Source organism: Galleria mellonella, unplaced genomic scaffold (genome assembly GCF_026898425.1).
Source record: "Galleria mellonella isolate WM207_F2 unplaced genomic scaffold, CSIRO_AGI_GalMel_v1 utg44, whole genome shotgun sequence".
NCBI lineage: Eukaryota > Metazoa > Arthropoda > Insecta > Lepidoptera > Pyralidae > Galleria > Galleria mellonella.
In genome coordinates this window covers 1783372-1804134 of record NW_026442100.1, presented here as the reverse complement: position 1 = coordinate 1804134, position 20763 = coordinate 1783372, and the positions used below count along the sequence as shown (strand labels likewise).

Sequence of the window (20763 nt, the reverse complement as noted above, 5' to 3'; positions counted from 1 at the left end):
CTACATTATTTATTCCAAATTTTCAGATAGACTAATGAAGTTGCCTTGTCTTATGGGCTAATGGAATTAGGGAATAAATATGTACTTGTTAAATTTGTTTATTATTTCATAACTTTTTCTTTTTAGGCATGTTGAGTCAATTATTGGGGTTTATATCTCCATAACTATACCAATAATATCCTAAAGTTATTATAATTACTTTCGACATTTTTGATTCACAAATTACTAAAATAAAGTAAGTAGCGACATCTACTTCAATCCATGTTTTAGGTTTATTTTTGTCTTTGATCTTACATGTAATAAGCTTTAATGTCAAAGTAAAATATACTATGTTAATATGAGATACATATATGAAATACCTTACGGCCAGAACATACAATAGCTAATTACGAGTATAAAAATTTCGTTTCCTAAATTGACCCAACGGAGGAATAACACTTGAGTCCTCAGGAATGTCTCAGGAACTCTGTTATGTCCATGGTACCGCTCATGTCTATAGGTGACGGTTACCACTTTCTATCAGGTGAGCCGTCAGCTTGTTTGCCATTCTAAGCTGTATAAAAAAACCAACATAATATGGAACTAGGGGCTTAATAGACAAATACCTCAACTACTCTAATACGAGTACTACTTTGACTACTGCAGATTATATATGTATATATATATATATATATATATATATATATATATATATATATATATATATATATATATATATATATATATATATATATATAACCTGGAGTAGTGAACTTGTATATTTTCTTAGAAAAACTAAATAAACAAAAATTACGTTTATATATTTTCTTAAAAAAAAAGATATTAAATAAGACGCCATTTTGTCAAGAGCTCTCATAAAGTACAGGTATGTCGGTGACTACAAAATGCTCTCAGAGCAAATTAGTCCTAAGTTTTCGCTAGTGGAGGCAAAGTTGTCAAAAGTTACCGTGACAAATTATACAGTTACTAGTTTTTACCCGCGACTTCAACCGCGTGACCGAGATACACTAATTGACTGAGATAAAAAGAAACTTTCGAAGGTTAACTGCCAATATTTTTAACTAACACGAACGACTTTTACGAGATATTTACATCAAACATATTTACATTAAAAACTTTTACATTTATCGTATTAATATTATAAATGCAAAAACTTGTAATAATGTATTTTAAATGCACTAAAGAGACTTACCCTGCATAGAATAGGCCATCACTTCCTTTCCCGTGGATGTCATAAGAGGTGACTAAGGGAGAGCGAGGGATGGGCAGCAGCGTCCCTTTAAAAACATCAAAATCTAACTGCGGTTACCAATCCGCCTGCCAAGCATGGCAACAACTGGCAAAAAGGGAAAGGAAAGTCTTATGTACAGCAGTGGACAGTTAAAAGCTGATATGGTGATGAAAATGATCTGGACTTAATTTTTTAATTTTTTTTTCAGTTATATAGGCTACGGTAACTATATACCATCAGGTGGGCCGTAAAAAAAAAAAAGATGATCTGGACTTAATTACTTTTTTTTTTCAGGTATATATAATACCAGCCCCCCTAGATAAGTGGTATGTGAATCCATAGAAGGATGGTTATCGAAAGTGAGTCCATGAGTTGGAATGAGACATCCGACGTTCTATCTCACGGACCCGCTAGTGATGTCGATTCCATCGACGAATTCGCTTGCCGCTTGTCTAGAGGACCCGCTTCTTTATTGCTGACGTTAAATTCCTATAGTGTAATAAACATGTGTAAAAAACGCGAAAGTTTAAAATTAACTTTTGTAAGGATGATTAGATGACTGTTTGTTACTCTCTAATTTAATTAAAGGATATTTTTGATCTGCCTTTTAATAAATTTATAAATCACCTATTGGACAAAGCCTATTCACACTTATCGATTACTTGATAGACAAATACGCAAGATGCTAGTCGACCACGCATGAGCTTTTAAATGACCGTGTAATTTTAGACACGGTACATTTAAATAAATATACATAATGTTAACACAAGATTAAAAGAGTAACTGTTGAGTTTCTTGCGGGCTTTTTCTAACAGATAACAACGTTTCGAACCTTACATTTGTTAGGTTTCTAAACTTAAGAAATAAGGGAAATTAAGTCTTATAGATATTGTACTGTAATATATTATATAGTTCGAGAGCGAAATACATATCAGAATGGCCGTGTTAGATATTTATTTAAAATTATATTAATTTTCTCTCAAAAATTGTATTATTATTTATAATATTTAAAATACTTATATAATATGATATGTAGGGTACTAAGTAATACTAACTTTAAATGTATATAATATATTCTTTAGCAATATAAAGGTTGTAAACCTCTTAGTGATAAATAGAAATGAAACACAAATACTTATAGTTCATTTAATTTAGATATCATACTATTAAATCATATATTTACTTATATTACTTTGTATATGGGATATAATAAATAATATAACATAAATACCCAACTTCTGTTAATCTATTGACACTTATTTAACTATAGCTTCTTTAGGACTTCTATCAACAATAATATAATATATTTTATATAATGACCACGTGGTTTACTATACTTGTTCACTCTTGATACGGCAGGGAGCTCCGCTCTGTTCAACGGTTGGACAAGAAGTGTCTCCTCACCCAAATAACAATCTCTCTAAATAACAATCAAAACTTTTATATCTACAGGGCCGAATTCGAGTGAACAAGTCAACGAGACCACGTGTTCTTACAATTTCATTACTTTTTATTCAAGTATCATTACAATAAATAATTATAAAATTAATTAAAATATAAATTAGTGTTCTATGTACATTACAAGAATAATTTATTACCAAATTTGGTATAATAACAATTTTAACGTTTTATTATATTTAAAGTAGTTAGTCTGATTTTTGTTAATAAATGTAGGTACATATTTTAACACAAGATGTTTCAGAAAATTAATATAATTTAAAATAAATATCTAACATATTCATAAAAAATGACGATATAAAAGTGCTTGTAAACAAGTCTATTTAAATAAAGATTACTTGAATTTAATTTTAATTTGGTACACAGGTAGGCTATATTTTTACATAGCACATAGAATAATTTATATATTTACTAATGGATGTGGACGAAACCGCGGAGTAGAATTAGTGATATTATATTTTGTCATATCAGTATTGTCACCCCTTCAACATTATATCCCATATTATATTGATTTAAACTTAAACTTATATACAACTTTACATATATATATAAGATATTTACTGTGACTGTATTTTTCTGAAATCCCAATATTTAAACCCATGAGCAGCTCCCACACATAAGCGGCGAATCTATCGATAGAATCGATTCGGTTGGCGTATACGTGTGAAATAACAAGATGCCAGGTGTTGATATCTCTGTCAGATCAACTTCCACGTGTTCCCCCTGATAACAATATTGGTTTAATGTCTAGCAAATCTGTCACCACACATTTTTTCTAAATATTTATTTGCCAGAAACATGGTAAGTATACAGATGTTAAAACAATAATAAGGCCACATATTTCGCCACAATTAGATATGCAAAATTTAAAATACATAAATATTGATTGAACTAAATTATAAACAGTATTAACAATTAATATATATAAAAAATATGTCAAATACAATTTCATGTCAATTAATATACATCATTTCATGTCAGTGTCAGGGCTATTTACTAAAAAGTAGATAGATAGATAAATACTCTTTATTGTTTCCTCCATAAGATTACAATACTAAACTTTTTATAATAATAATAAATATAAACAATTACAAGAAAATGTTAAGCTAAGTAAACAGTAGGCGGTCTTATCGCTAAGAACCTTTGGATGATTTGATAAAAGTACAAGCACAAAGTAAGAGTTAGTAGGACCATCGTGAAGAATTTACCAGGAATTAACCACAATGATTTCCAATTAAAACCGCGTGGTGGTATATTGCTATGGGGCCACTAGGCCTCTTGACTGAGACTCCCCATTCCCCGTTTTAATAGTTATTATGGCCTTCGTTTGTAGAGATTTTTTCTGTCACAAGAAATAATTTTGTTTGCCCAACGGATTATAGCGGTCGGATGGAAGTCGGTTGAAGTGCAAATTACTATTTGCCTTACACTGTAAGCCTACCTTATCTACCTTCTTATATAAAGTGTACACGGAGTCAATAGATAGCTAAAAATAAATGTGACATGACTAGAATAGAATTACAGAAAGAAAGTTTAGAATTGGCGTTCTAATTATCACGAAACCTAAACAAAAAATGTAGTCGAACTAAGGAAGACCCTTGTTTATGAATTTGATTAAAAGTTATTGGTTTTGGTTCCTAGTAAAACGGGTAACACAATGATTTTTATTTGCGTGAACTCAGTAACTCAAGCGTTTTATATTGTGCGGACTCATTGAATTAACTCAAAATTGCGCCGCGGCACACAAGACCACTTATATCGCTGTTTTTCCATTTACCACAAAATGAGCAACGAAAATAATAAAATAATTTAAACAGCTTTTCAAATTGATTCTATTTTTAGTTTTCCTTATATAATTCTACACAATTTTAAACCATTACCCACAAGTCTAAAATAATACTCAAATTACTTCAAGCCCATTTCACTTTTTCAGTGCTGCACTATGTGTCAATTTATTTTGAAGAAGTAAGAGTAGAAACTAGAAGTGTTCTATTTTATTGGCTCAAAAACCACTAATATTATACTAAGCTATGAGCAAAAACTATTAATAATATTTTAAATTTAAACAGAAAGTACGCAGCTAAATATAATAATATATTATTTCTAACTCAATCAGTATGACATTACCAACGTGAACCAAAATATTTTTTTTTCAATTCAATTCAATTCAATCATTTATTGCTTTGTATATCTCCTTTTAGGAATTTTTAATATCTATACTCTCACTGTAGTGATAACTCATCTTGAAAATTTATATATTTAATTCAATCTTGATATAATTACAGTGTTTTAATAGTGCGAAGGATAAATTCATAGATAACTGAATAAGTATTGGTGTCCATTTTATAAGAAATAAATGACAAACTTCTTAATATAAAATTATGTCGCATGTAATAGCCAGCATTATATTTCCAACATATAATCTATGAACAAACGACCTACACAATTGAGACCCTTCAATTATCCTCTACAAATATAGGTATTAATTTACAAAGACTATATTCAAGCTGAAACATATTAGACATCTTTTCACGTCCATACAAACTGACAGATCTGAAAGAATAACACGTTGACAGAGCCCTAAGTCCATGTTTAGGTGGGTGGGTCAGTTGTTACGAACATTAATGTACTTGTCTTAGGGTTTGTGGATTGACGTACTTGAATTGCATTTTACGTTTTCTTACTTGTATATTTGAAAATGAATATCAGAAATTATATTGTTAACATTTTTATAAGTACATATTTTAATGTAGTTACTACCGATGAAGAAAATTAAAAACAAAGAGGAAGAATACGAAGCACAACCGTTCATACCTGAAAATCTGCAAACGCCATGTTTCTTGTCTGTGACGGTACCGCGAATACCTACAGCTCACGTTCAACTTGCCAAAGCGTGCAGTCAGACTCGGGCTCGCATAGTAGCTCAAAACTAAGGGTCTCGGATAGTCCCAAAACTAGTTGAACTATCCCGACCAAATTACACGTAAGTTAAACCAGTAGTAATATATTAAATTTCAGAAATTACAACAATACAAAATACTACAATAAAAAATATCACTAAGCTAAAAGATTTAGATCCCTTTTACTAATACGTTTTACTGATTCTCAGTAATTTGCACCTAAAGTTTAGTTTTAATAGTTTAATCGGTTTATCTTTAGACGTAAACAAAAACTGATTTGTTAAGATTTCATGACCTGGACAGTTTAGTAGTCACTACAGTAGCTGAACTTTTAGTAACTAATTACCAATATTTTTCAAAAAACAATAATCCGCCGCGTGTGGTCCCGGCATAGAATGCGCCACCCTTTCCTTTCGCCTGTGTGTCGTAATAGGCCACGAAGGGAACTTAATGGCCGAGCGATAGGCAACAGCGTTCCTCTTAAAACTTCACCAAAGCCTAACTGCGGTTGCCAACCCGCCTGCCAAGCGTAGCAACTACTGACAACCCCCCCTCCCAGTTATGGGAGAGGCTTATATTCAGCAGTGGACAGTTAACGGCTGACACAAAAAAAATAATTTGTTTAAGTTCCATGACCGAAAGAATTTAATAGTTACCCAGTAGCCAAACTTTCAGTACGTAGTTACTAAAATTTTAATAACTAATTATCGATATTTTTCAGTGTAGCAAAATAATCCAAGAGTATAAAATTAACGATTTAATGTATAAATTATACAAATATTGACTGAGGCGTGATACGTCCTTACCTAAATCGCAATGTAATAGTTATAACTTCACGCATATTATTATCTACTAGTTTATAAAGTTTGCTCGGATTTTAAGGGCTTTATTCACCCTTCGAGTACTAAAAGGTCATTATTATTTAATTTATTTATCAGATTTCAACCTTATTTATAAAAACATTGAGTTCACATTGCGTAAATGATGTGCATAGCATTTAGTTTTTCCAGCACAACACTATAGTAAGCCCCTAAAATCAAAACTTAGATCCCTGTGTAACATTTTAGTTATGAGAAATTTATAAATAATATTCAAATTCACGTTATTAACTACTTCATAATTAAATTGTGTTCCATGAAAAAAGTTATTTCAAACAAACCCATTTGTTTTTATTTAAAAACTAAACTACCAACAAAAATAAAATTTTCTATAGGGCACATTGGCCCTTATAAGAATATCCTTTTAGATCAAAAAAAAAATTTCTAAATTGATATATAGATGACAGAGTTTTGAGGTAACAAACAAAAAAATACAATGGAATTTAGAACCTTCCTTTTTTCAAGTTGGATAAAAATAAGGACTTTCTCAATGAAACAGTTTTTTTTTTATTTAATCACTTGATTAAATTTAAAATCGATTTGATTAATTGATTTTGTACCGACATTGTTACCATTTTGATTCCATATTAATTTTGTAACAACTGTAGCTACCACTTTTTGGAGCAAACTGCTTGTAACAGGACAAAATCTGCATATAGACAAACAATTGTGCTTTCTAAATTGATATACATTTAGTCTAATAAAATATTTCGTTATTGATCGGTGTGGCGACAACTTAATAATAATAATAAAAAATAAAAAGAGAAAATATCTCGATTTGGCTCACGAGGTGACCGAAATGTGGGGAGTGACGTCCACCGAAAACATTCCAATCGTTCTGTTGGTGAACAGTCTTATTCAACACCAGTCTGACACAACGTCTCAGACACTTGGGATTCCAAGGCGGCTCACTCCCGGGAAAGATGCAGAAAGCGGTGCTCTTAGATACTGGCAGCATTGTACGCCAGTTTCTCTCTCTGTGAGGCCCTGAATCCCGGCCGACTGTACTTCTGCCGGGGATTAGTTTGCCAACTCCTCTCCTTAAGAAGGGAGATGTAAATTTTATTGAAAACGTAAATAATAATAATAAATTATTCAGACAATATAAGGTCCACTTTGTTAGTTATAATTTACTTAACCTGTATCAGTGAGGGAATGGTGAAACTTAAGTTACTGTTTTTTTTTTCGCGGAGAACAATCTGGATTCCAAAATATAGATGATACCTTTGTCATATATTAATAATAAACCTAATAATATGTACTACGCAGCAAATACAATAACTAGTATAATTAAATATTAGAATAAAACATTAAAATATATTTGTCATGTAAGGTAAATAATTCTTTTCTTATATATATTTTTCCGACTGATAGAGACCTAAAAGGCAGGCTACATGCTACACTGAATAAAAGATGCGTTAACTAAAATATAGACTAGCCTTTTGATCGCCAAATGTTTCTACTAGCTACTATGATAGTTCTTTGAAAAAGCTCATGTCCTCGGAGCCCCATGACTCTGCGAACAAAATTTTAAATTATCCAGTCTATAGTCTATAGGTGACGGTTACCACTTTCCATCAGGTGGCCTGCCAGCTTGTTTGCCATTCTAAGTTGCGTAAAAATAAGCAAATAATATTTTTTACTTTCCATAAAATGTGTCATACATATTATAATCCAAAATTAATTAAATTTTCGTCTGCAAATATCCATAATCTTCTCATCATCTTTAATGTCCCAGATTCTGGAACCGAAACTATTAATTAATACCTAAAATCCACATCAGCATTCACTAAGCCGCGCGATATAAGTACGTACTATACTACGTACTAAAAGAACAATAGATAGCAAAATGGAAACGGAATGTATAATCAAATCAACTTGCTTTCGTCTCGCATGTGCCAATTTATCTGTAATACTATTGCAAAATGAACCTTATGACTAATGTGTGAAGTGTTATAGCATACGTAAATCTATTTTGGCACAAACATCTCCAGAACAATGGGATGCTCCGGTTGCGTGAACACAATGTTAATGCTAATATGAAGGGTGTGAGGTTCTGTAGGTCTAACTATGAGGTTTGTAGTAGGCTTGAACCTATTTAAGTCGCTAGGGTTGTGATTAAACGAGATTTGTTGAGTTCAGTAGCTCCGTAGAATTTGTATATGGGAATTAATTAGATTAAGGAGTGGGTTATGTCTGTTATCTATATGAATATGCGTAAGTAGGCCAAGTAAACCACTAGTATTTTAATGCGACTCTGTCTGCATGAACAATAATAAACAATAGATACGTTCCAAGCGCATTAAAAATGAAATCTGAAGATAACTAAATAACCATCACCGTAATATTTGCATACACTTCTGCACACACTTTTTTTTATAATAATAATAATAAATAATCTTTATTTCACTCTTTGTTACAATATAATTTGAAGTCCCTAACTCCCGAGGTAGGTATGAAAAAACCTGTGTTTCAGGAGTTAGAGTTTTATATCACTGAAGTGGCAAATAAGCATACGGTCTTCCTTATAGTAAGCGGTTATCGTAGTCTAATAACGCCTGCAATACCACAGACATTACACGCGCATTGCCAACCCTGAAGAAACCTCTTTATCCCTTTTTTGGAGAACCCCATGTTGTAGTTTCTTGGACAAACCTCAACAAGGAGCTCATTCCATAACCTGAGTGTTCGTGGAAGGAAACATCTCTGAACAAGTACACTAATTTATTAACAGTCACTTTATCCCTTTTAAATTATTTGATAATGTGATGCAATGCTTATATGATCTTTGAAGTTCTAACTTCGTGTAAGTGAAAATTTATCATTTTACAGAAAAGAAAATTAAATCTAATAAAACCTCTATCTCTGTTTCTATTATATTTTTTTTTCAAAAATAAGTTTCAATATAAAGTAATTGTTTTAAATCGATATTTCTAATTACTTCGCACTACTCTTAACAATCGAATCGAATTAAAACATGATAACTGAAAAAAAATTTCACATATTATGAACTTTACTAATGATATAATAATATGCTATCATTAAGTATTACTTATATGCCTGTCGCCATTAATTATTAATGAAGAAATCATTACTAAAACCATGTTAAATTTTATTCTCTAATATAATAACAATTTTCAAGGTCTTTCTCAACAATTTTCAAGGTCAAACTTGAACCACGGCTTTCAAAATATACAAAAAAGATTTTAAGAAAAAGAAAACTTATTCACTGATATCAACCTAGTCTATCTTATATGTAGCTATATAAAAAAGAAAGAAAAACGCTATTACGCGGCACCCTGAATTGACTTAGAAGAACCCTAGGAGTCCATGAACCCCAAGTTGGAAGCGATGCTGTATATAATTTTTATAATTATCTTAATAGGAAAAATATTAAAGTTCTTCAAAAAATGTTTGCATGTTTGTACTTATTATCACTACTCTGTCACATTTATACCGCTCAATAGATTTTAATAAAATTTATTCAGCGTCTTGGGCACCTTTGTTTCATTCGTGTTTCTACTGTGAAACAGTTGTGTTTGCATGGCTGTGTTTCAATTTGAAGGGTGGGATATGGCAGTGAATTTACAAAGTACAAAGGAATAACACCTGAGTCCTCAGGAATGGCAACGCATGGGTGTTATCATAGGCGAAACAGTATACTCTGTTGTGTCCATAGTACTACACATGTTTATAGACGACGGTTACCACATTCCATCAGGTAGACCATCAGCTTATTTGCCATCACCAAATCATTATTCTAAAATAAAGAAATAATGAAAACGTGAGTTACTGCTAATGATTCTTTACATGTTTTACTAAACTAGATGTTATTTTACAGAAATCAATATCTCTGGTTAGTCGATTGATAATTGGCGATTGATAACTAATATGGAAAATCGTAAAACTTCTGCTGATAATATTAGTAGTAGTCAATCTTGAACATTTTTTCAACTGTCTTTAAAAAAGGAGAAAATTCTTAACTCGTCTATAATTTTTTATATATGTTACCTTATAACTCCGTTATTTGTAACCCAATTTGTAAAATTATACTTTTATCTGAAAGTATATAGTTTCAGATTGGTCCCATAGAAATATTATCAAAATAGGTTTACTGGTATAAGAATAGTTTTTAAAATCATAATAAATAGTTTTCCCACGACTGATATTGATGTTAATAATTCTCCCTCCACATCATTCATCAACATATTCAACCATGTCTTGACCACTAGTAAAATCATAGGTACTGGTAACATAAAAAATATATATAGAAAAGTAAATAAATAATCCTTTTTAAATAGATTAAAGTTAAAGTAGGGTAGTAAGTAGGTTCTTCTCTAGAAATCTGTCCGATTCTAGAATAAGGGCATACGAGTATGCGACCCGAGTCGCTGCAGTGTCCCAGTCCTTCCGCAACTGCAGTGTCCCTCCCCCCTTTCCTTTCCCACATAAGTCCCTTATTCTTCTATTTATCAATTTCCTTTACACATTTCCAATGTTCCCTTCCTTTTCTTTCCTCAATCCTTTCCTCCATATCGCAGGTGGCGGAAACCACCAACAAATGCATTCCCAAAGAGGGTTGACGCCAGGCAGGCGGCCGATCGTAAAACTAAAAATCAAATCTTTTTGTAATATGGATAAAACCATATTACGCCGACCCCAAATAATAATTGAGATAAGGGTAGGAAGATGATGATGATATATACTAAGTTAAAGTTTACCACAAAGTCTACTCACAACGGCCCAAATGAGAGGCTAAGCGCGAAAAAGAGTATCCAATTTACATTACGTCATGTTATACTAAGTTTATTTTAAATATAATACTTACCCATATGATCGGTAAACACGGAAATTACGCACGGATGAAACCCGTAGAATTTGCAAGATCGCCATTTATTTAGGCAAAGTCGTTAGCTAAACATATCGTCAAATTATTCGTATCCGCCTGAAAAGCAACCTTACACTTTTTTGATAAATTACCTGCATATATTTATCAAAAAACTGCCAAAGCGGAATATTTATTTTCAGTGCGTCTTAAAATTACTTTCGAAATTTATCCATACCAATATGCAATTTATCGTAAATGTATTCACGTTTTCATTGCATCATATATAATATATGAAATATGAATGGTCCCGCTATCGTGTGGTCCCGACATAGAATGGGTCACACCTTCCTTTCCCTTGTCATAAAAGCAACTAAGGGAACATTGGTCGAAGGATGGGCAACAGCATCCCTTTTAAAACATATCCAATGCCTAACTGCGGTTGCCAACCCGCCCACCAAGCATGGCAACAACTGGCAAAACTCCAGTATAAAAAATATAGAGAATGGCCTAAGTACAGCAGTGAACGATTAACAGCTGATATGATAGGGCGTGGTATGGATTATATATTGTGAATCACATTAATTTGAAAGGTATATATATTTAGTAATAAGTTTTTATAATCAAAACCGTCGCATTTCTGTTACAAATTTTATTACCTATTTTCGAAAATCCTACATTAGATAAAAATACAATAATCAAACGTGCAGAAGCATAAAATTACAATGTGTATGTGAAAAGGCAATGTACCGAACAAAATAATTTACCAATTCATCACCAATAAATATTCCCCTTTACATTATTTTGGTACATAGAAATATGAACACTGGAAGTCGACTATTTTTATTAGACAAAACTGATACTCGTATTATCATCGATAATATATATAGCAATACGTAACATACCATTTCTAAGTGCAGCTCTGTTCCCATAATAGAAATAAGTCGGCTTATGTTTTGATCTATCTTAACATGTAATTCCGAAGTTTCGAACCCATTTGCAAACTATGAAACACGTTCATGTTATTTAAATCGGAAATGTCGTCATAATCGTAGAATACTGACGAATATATATATATATATATATATATATATATATATATATATATATATATATATATATATATAGTATTCTAGTTACCTAACCCCAAAATTGAGGTCTAGTTGCATTCAACTAAGAAATTTAGGAAAAATTGTAAAATACAAAGTGAAGGTAGACTGATATTATTTTAGTATACATCACTTATAAAAATTCCCTCTTTTACACCCATCACATTATAAATATGGAGAAGTAAGAAGTGAAGTTAATCTGTACATGGATTTACTTACGAATACGGTACAGTTTATAATAAAACGAAGACTAATTAAACTAAAAAATTTTAAGTCATTTTTCAATCAGAAAAGGCACAAACAAACAAATGATAGATTTATCTCCATGCACCTATATTTTTTTTTTAAATCGAATACTAATTCCATTAAATGACACGTAAATTAATGCACCTACTTATTATGTTATATTTTTTATTTGTTTATAAATAACTTTGTCGACAAATGAAAACATGGTACAAACAATAGACTTAATAACAGTAGTATTATTGTGTTCTCTTCCAGAATAATCTCTAAATCTGTCATGAAATTTTCCATAAGGGTTGTACCTAATTAAAATTCAGCTGGGTTGTGGATCTGTTTGCGGCATATAAATCAGAGAAGAACAGACAAGCCACGATCAGTCTAGCGCCCCTTTCCGCGTATCCATATTGAGACAGTGTTGGCTGTGGAACAATTTGAATTCATTCTCGCTGGGGTTACGAGTTTATTTTGGACCCTGGAGCATTTTAATTAGAGCTATTTCAGTATTATTATTTTGTGAAACGGAAAGCAATCATGAAAGATTTTATTCCACGATTAAATGTCGAAAAGAGTTTTAAACTATAAAAAGTATTATTGAAATCAGTTTAAAAAGTGACACAAATATCGTATATACATGTTACTGTAAAAGACCGTATATTAATAAATCTTAAGTTTTACCAGTACATCTTAAGTAGGTTTTACCAATATCTGTTGGTGAATGTGAGGTTTTTTTTTAAAACAATATCATTTTTGTATCTTTCACAAAACCTAACCTTTCTGATCATGAACACGCATATCGCACTGAACATGTCTAAAACTAAGTATGCCTTGCACTGTAAAGATGGATGTGTGTGTATGTATGTATGTTGTGTATTTGTGTGTGTGTGTGTGTGTGTGTGTGTGTGTGTGTGTGTGTAACGAGAATTTTATTAACTTACTATGTTTGTCGTTTCCGACAATTGATTCGACTTCATCCAGAAGTTCAAGAAATTAACATAAGTTTTAAAAATAATCGAATGATTTTTTGCTCATTCTTTACATAATTTTGATTAGCAAACTATCTGACATCTCATGTAATATCTCAAGTACTAAAATTCCATAAACCACAATGTGAGATTTATGGTAATCCTAAGCGATGCCACACTTGATGACCAAGATGTTATACTAGAAATTCATCCTGAGAAATAAATTCCCCTTCGCATAGGTGTCATAAGAGGAGATTAAGGAATTTAAACGGTTGAGGGATGAACGACAGGGACTCTCTTAAAACATCTCCAAAGCCTAACTATGGCTAGCAACATGCCTGCCAAGTGTGGGGACCACTGGCAAAATCCCCCCCTATTGAGAGGCCTATGTCCAACAGTAGACAATTAATGGTTGATATGATTGAAAAATTAGATATAAAATAAATGCGCACACAGTATTACATTTTGTTACTATTATGTATGTTTATATATATAGATTTTATTACTAATATATATAAACATACGTTATATAGATAAATATATAATTTATTTGTGTCACTTACAGCACACAAATAACATCAGATATTGATAAACACTTAAAAAAAATACATATACAAAAAAAAACAAAATGAAAATACAGAAAAGAGGTAACATCATTTAATGTTTAATCATTAGCATTACCTTTTTTAGTTCCAAAATATTTTTCGTACATATCACGAAATTCTTTGTATGTATCACTGACATCTACTTTCGTTGCATCTCTCGGTTTGCCACTTTTGTGTCCACAGTAGCACACGTGGTCTTTGCCGCAAAACGCCGGTTTTCCGGCTTTCATACAAGTTCTAATACATGCCCTTGCATAATCCAAGTTCGGACAGAAGTGCGCTATATGGTGTCGTAAAGTCGACCGCGGTGCATACTGGGCGCTATCCATTCTCTTTAATTCATTGAAGAGTTCGGCCTTAGCTATTTTTGTAGTAAAAAAATTTCTATTAATATCCCATAATATCCCACTGTGCATAAGTATTTCTCTATAAGAGGAAATTATTAGATCGCTATCTTACCATGTCGATAAAAGTTATAATTATTAAGCTTATCTCAAAGGGTGGGGAGAGAATTATTATTAATGGTGACTAGCAATCCCGCTTCTAGTAATATAAGATATAATATTGATAGCCAGATCGCCCCTACTTCTTGTTAGATTCGTCACGACACCGTCTGACCTAACCTCATCTTATTTTGAATTCATCACAATGAGCCAACTTACCTACTTCATCCTCACCCTTCTCATTGGTGCCTCCAGTGTGTGATAGTGCAGGGTCACTATTTTTTTTATTGGATGAAAATGGGACGGTAACCCCGCCTGCGCTAACAGGATACGCTGGCGGAGCACCAGTGAAGGGAGATGAGGATGAAAACAGGCCAGTTAGCCCATCATGATGAATTCATCTCGAATTAATCATGATAGTTTCCAGGGAGAACCGGGAGGAGGTAGACCTAGTTGGGTATAATGCTAGCAATGGGATTCTCAGTCTCCATTACTAACAATCCCTTTCCCCCCGCAGGGTCACTATTTCATTTTCATCCATTAAAAAATAACCTCATTATTTACCTATCACTCCTTACTGGTACTTTGTCAGTGCATACCAATGCAAAACAAGTGGAACTATCAATCTAACTATTCAATATTTTATAATTAAAGATTGAATCTCACAAAAAAAAGACATAAATTGTGTTAAATTCAGTTTGATTTAAAAACTAAACCACTGAACTGATTTTCTATAAAACTTCTATGAGACCAACCTGTAAGTATACCATTTCCGATAAAAAACAATGGTTTATAACTAAGCATAAAAAAATACAACTCAACTGTAATTCTCCTTCTTTTTGGAGTCGGTTGAAAAAGAAATCATGATGCGAATTAAACGAATGCTAACATTAGTACAAATTATAATTTTTGTACCAAGTTTAGTATTAATGAAATAATTAATTGTATTGGTTATAAAGCTTACTGGTCGTTTCCGTGTACTCATCGAAATCGGAGTTAGCATCCTTGTCGATTTCGTATCTGTGGTAATTTTCACCTGTAATTCATTATTAATGTAATTTAAAATAATTATAAAATCTGTAGTCTGATTCTTTGTCTTGTACCTATTCCATAATTATAAATAATAATTATAATAAAAGTAATAATTCAATGGAAAATAAATTTAGTTGTTTTTTTTATATCTTTACTTTTATATATCGCAAACTTTGCAAATTGAAAAAAAGTTATGAATTAGTAAAATCTGAATTAAGAAATTTCCGCTTCCTTTGTAACATCGTTTTGCTATTAAATATTACACACTTTTTGTGAAAAAATATAAATTCTGTTTTGTTCAAATTAATATGAAAATAAATCATGGTAGTCGGTTCTCAATCTGGGCAAATGTAACGTACATATTGTTTGTCGAACAATTTTTTTAATGTATGTACATTAAAAAAATTGTTCAAAATTTAATGTTTGAATAGATTAAAAAATTCACAAATGAATCATATTATGCGTTAATTTCGTAATTCCAATTTTTTATTGTATATAATAATCGATGAACCGACAGCCAATGGGGAATGAAGGTTCTTGAGTGGCGACCCCGTACGGGCAAACGCAGTGTAAGTCGACCTATAATTAGATGGAGAGACAACGTCAAATGCAGTGAGTCAGTGGATACAGGTAGCTCGAGACCATTCCTTATGGGTCATCAATCTATGGGTGAGGGCTTTGTTCAACAGTGGAAGGATAATGGTTGAAATGATAATAATGATATAATACTGTAATTTTTTTTTTTTACAACACAGGGGGCAAACGAGCATGCGGCTCACCTGATGGTAAGTGACTACCGCCGCCAATGGTCACCCACAACACCTACGGCATTGCAGGTGTGCTGCCGGCCTTTTAAAAAGGAATATGCTCTTTTCTTGAAGGTTATGTTATCGTATCGGTTAATAAATCATAATACCGTGATAGTTTCCCAACAGTGGACTAACACAGAAGCATTTTCCAAAAGCACACGCATTATGCCCACCGCACTGGACATAGCATAAGTACTGGTTAACAATATTCCCACACGATTCTTGCGGACGCAACATTTTCAGTGCATCACCGAAATAATAGTCTAAAGTTATGTCTGGGACTGAAAGCAAATTAAATAAATAAAAAAGCATAATGAAAGTAGAAACAACCTAAAGCCTAAATAGAATAACATTCTATTATATGGTGTAGGTTAACTACATACATAATTATTAGATAACCACTGCTATGTGCTACTTTAACTGTGTGTACATTTTGTTAGTAATGGAGACTGAGATATATATACCCAACCAGGTCGTCCTATTTCTCCCTGGAAACTATCATGGTTAATTCCTGATGAATTCATTATGACCGCTATATTGATTCGTATTAAGCCATAAAAGCCAAGTCATAACAACGCATTAAAAATTAATACGAACTAACAAATTCTATTAATTAAAAATCTTGTTAACAAAGTTACTTCAATACGGAGCTAACTACATCAATAGAGCTAACATTTTTTATAGGGAAATCATAATGTTGAGTACTCTAGTAGCTTTGTCCCGTAGCTTTGTTTGAATGAACTGGAATAAAAAGTATTAATCTAAAATACAGTTTTTTTCTTTATACGAAAAAATAACAAAACTAATGTTCTGCCGCATTTGAAGTTAATGTTTTTATGTCTATCAAATATATCAAACCAATAAAAATATAAGTAAATATATTTTAATTTAAAAAATAAACTACTAAAATAGTTTTAATAGACATTTTATGGAACTAATTTGAAATTATATCCTTTCAGATAAAAAAAGTCTTTTTTTTAAATCGGTTTATAAATATTCTGAGATAACGAACAAAAAATACAATCAAATTTAGAACCTACTCCTTTTTTAAAGTCGGTTGAAAATAAATCAAATTTTACAATATAACTAATATAATATTCTTTAAAATATAATATTACTGTCTGGTAGATTGAAAACTATTATTTTCTTCACTTACCTCCATTTACTACAGCAAAGCCAAACAATAAGCAATAATACGCTACAAAATGTACTTTCACTAAGGCCATTATGGTGTGAACGTTACTAATTTCATACAAGACTATTCATTGGGAATGCTGTTCAATAAATGAGTTTTTTAATTTGTTTTTCGTCACAGTTACAGTCATAGTAATTGAAATGTTACTTTGTGTTTATCTTACACGTATATTAACAATTACTGAATATGACTATTTCCGATAAAGATTCTCTATCAGTAACTAGTTTTAAATTTAATCATTTTACCTTCTTTAATATCCTTTTTTAACCGGCATTAAAAAGAAAGAAGTTCGAAATTCGTTTGTATGTTTTTTTTAATGTTTAATACCTCTTAACTCCGTCAGTTGCAAAAATTTTTTTTCTGACAGAATATCCTTAAACATTTTTCCCATAGAAATTTTATTAAAATCGGTACAGTAGTTTATTTTTAAATCAAAATCATTGATTATGCCACAATTGAAATCGTTTTTCTTTGTGATAGTTTTAATTATTTAAAAACTTAATTTTTTTTTATACAACTTAGAATGGCAAACAAGCTAATGGACGACCTGATGGAAAGTGATAACCGTCGCCTATAGGTACATGAGCAGTACCATGCACATAACAGAGTATACTGTTTCGCTCATGCGTTGCCATTCATGAGGACTCAGGTTTTATTCCTCTGTACCCAGTAAATTCACGCCATATTCCACCCTTCAAACCGAAACACAGCCATACAAACACAACTGCTTCACGGTTGAAACACGAATAAGACAGAGGTACCCAAGTAAAACGACTTTTCACAAAGTCTCCTTCTGATTATTATTAAAGGCAGAATGTACAAGAGTGATTTAATTGAGTACCTTGCTTTTTTATTCAAAAAAATGAAATGATGTACCAATCTAAACTAACGGTAAGTATACAATTATGGGACACTAGTATCTCTATTAATATAAAATTATGAAATAATAAGGAGAATGAGGTTATTGACCTTATTTACCAGGAATTAAGCACGATAGCTTCCAAGATAGATCGTGCAGTTGTCGATCTAACATGATATATTGCAACAATGGGGACTACATTCCCATTACTAACTATCCTTTGCCTCCTGTGTTCTTTATTTCTGCTACTAATCAACTATGCTTACATCACATTATTTCAATTTGAAGGGTGGTAAATTGCATAAATGCTTTGAAATTACAAGCATAATATTTTAGTACTCAAGAATGCCAACTTATTAAGCCCATTAGCGTCGCAGTATATTTCGTAATGTCCATGATGCTATTTATATTTATAGGCGATGGTTACCACTTTCCATCAATTGGGTCGTTGGGTCAGCCTGTCATTCCATGTTGCATAAAAAATACTATTTCTCAGAGTGACCACTCAAATCATTAAGTAAAGTAAAAAACGACACCTACTTATTATGCCCTTTATATAGTACTACACTCGGCTAATTACCCATTTAGAAAGTATATGACAGTGAATTTACAGGTTACAGAAGAATAACACCTGAGTCCTCGTGGGGAAAGGGATTGTTAGTAATGGAGACTGAGAATCCAATTGCTAGCAATATACCCAAATAGGTTGACCTCCTCGCGGTTTCCCCTGGAAACTATTATGGTTAATTCCTGATGAATTCATCATGATAGGCTAACTGGCCTGTTTTCATTCTCATCGATCACCCTTCACTGGTACTCCGCCAGCGTATCCCATTAGCGCAGGCGGAGTTACCATACCATTTTCACCCATAAAAAAAACACCTAAGTCCTCAGGAATAGCATTGCATGGGGAATATCATAGGTGAAACAGTATACTCTGATATGTCCATGGTACTACTCATGTGTTTAAGCGACGGTTACCACTTTCCATCAGGTGGGCCGTCAGCTTGTTTACCATTCTAAGTTGCATAAAAAAAAGAAATAGTATACCATAAAATATTACTAAGAGAATGATCAGTCAGCAATTTTTGTTTGCAATTTCTATAGTATCTAAGCATTACACAAAAGCGGACCTCACCGCCCCTCTCTAACAGAGTACTTGAAAAAAATCCTTTGACACTGGGTAAGGCAGTAATTGGCTATTAGAGGTAATTTGCTGCCATGCTGCTAGGAATCCAGACTTGCCTCCGGGCAACCAGTGGCGACATTTATTTCTTTCATTTAGGAGTTAGAATTAAAACACCACGCTATTTTATTTATATATATATAATATGTTTATACTTACCTCCCTTTTTTTTATACAACTTAGAATGGCAAACAAGCTGACAGCCCATCTGATGGAAAGTGGTAACCGTCGCCTATAGACATGAGCAGTACCATGGATATAACAGAGTATACTGTTACGCCCATGATACCCCCATGCGTTGCCATTCCTGAGGACTCAGGTGTTGTTCCTCTGTACCCTGTAAATTTAGGCCATATCCCACCCTTCAAACCGAAACACAGCAAACACAACTGTTTTACGGTTGAAACACGAATGGGACAGAGGTACCCAAGCAAACGACTTTTGTACAAAGTCTCCCTCTGGTAAAGTCTCCCTTATGGGGTGGTCTATGTTCAGCAGTGGACAGTTAACAGTTGAAGTGATAGATGTGTCATCTAAGTCTACAATCTCATAAATTATATATACACATCCTATAGATACTTTTTCCTTTGGTGTTCTCAAGGTTGACTGAAAGAAATTCTTTTAAGGAATAAGTCTGCCTGTGTGTATTTTTGTTATAACCTAATTTCTATATTAAAAGTGTATGTACAAAAATAAAGAAATAAATGATTCAATTTATGAAATAATTGATTTAGATGACATGAATACGTATATTCATGTTTGTATAAATAAACTAGCTATTCCCAACAGTTTTGCTCGTGTTAAAGTTTATAAAAATATTTACATATTTATATTTTTATTACATAATTACGTATAAACAAATGTAAATGAAATTTGGTACGCCGGATAGTTATATCCCAACTTAATACATAGAATACTTTATAAGTTTATTCGTGCAAGCAAATGTATTCAGCTATATAAGCGTTATTGAGTAACAGCCATCCAAATAAATGTCCAAACATCTTTGACATTTATAATATTGGTACAAT

General features: G+C 32.2%; 1 protein-coding gene across 1 annotated transcript; it reads right to left on the bottom strand.

The window, feature by feature from the left end:
* Window positions 1–14248: 14248 nt before the first annotated feature.
* On the bottom strand, window positions 14249–17860 carry LOC116412708 (uncharacterized). The gene is made up of 4 exons (XM_052898533.1): window positions 17652–17860; window positions 16603–16776; window positions 15619–15690; window positions 14249–14572 (listed from the first exon to the last, which is right to left on the bottom strand). The coding sequence occupies exons 1-4, from the start codon at window positions 17719–17721 to the stop codon at window positions 14271–14273; spliced, it is 618 nt and encodes a 205-aa protein (XP_052754493.1). The 5' UTR covers window positions 17722–17860; the 3' UTR covers window positions 14249–14270.
* Between the last annotated feature and the right edge of the window lie 2903 nt (window positions 17861–20763).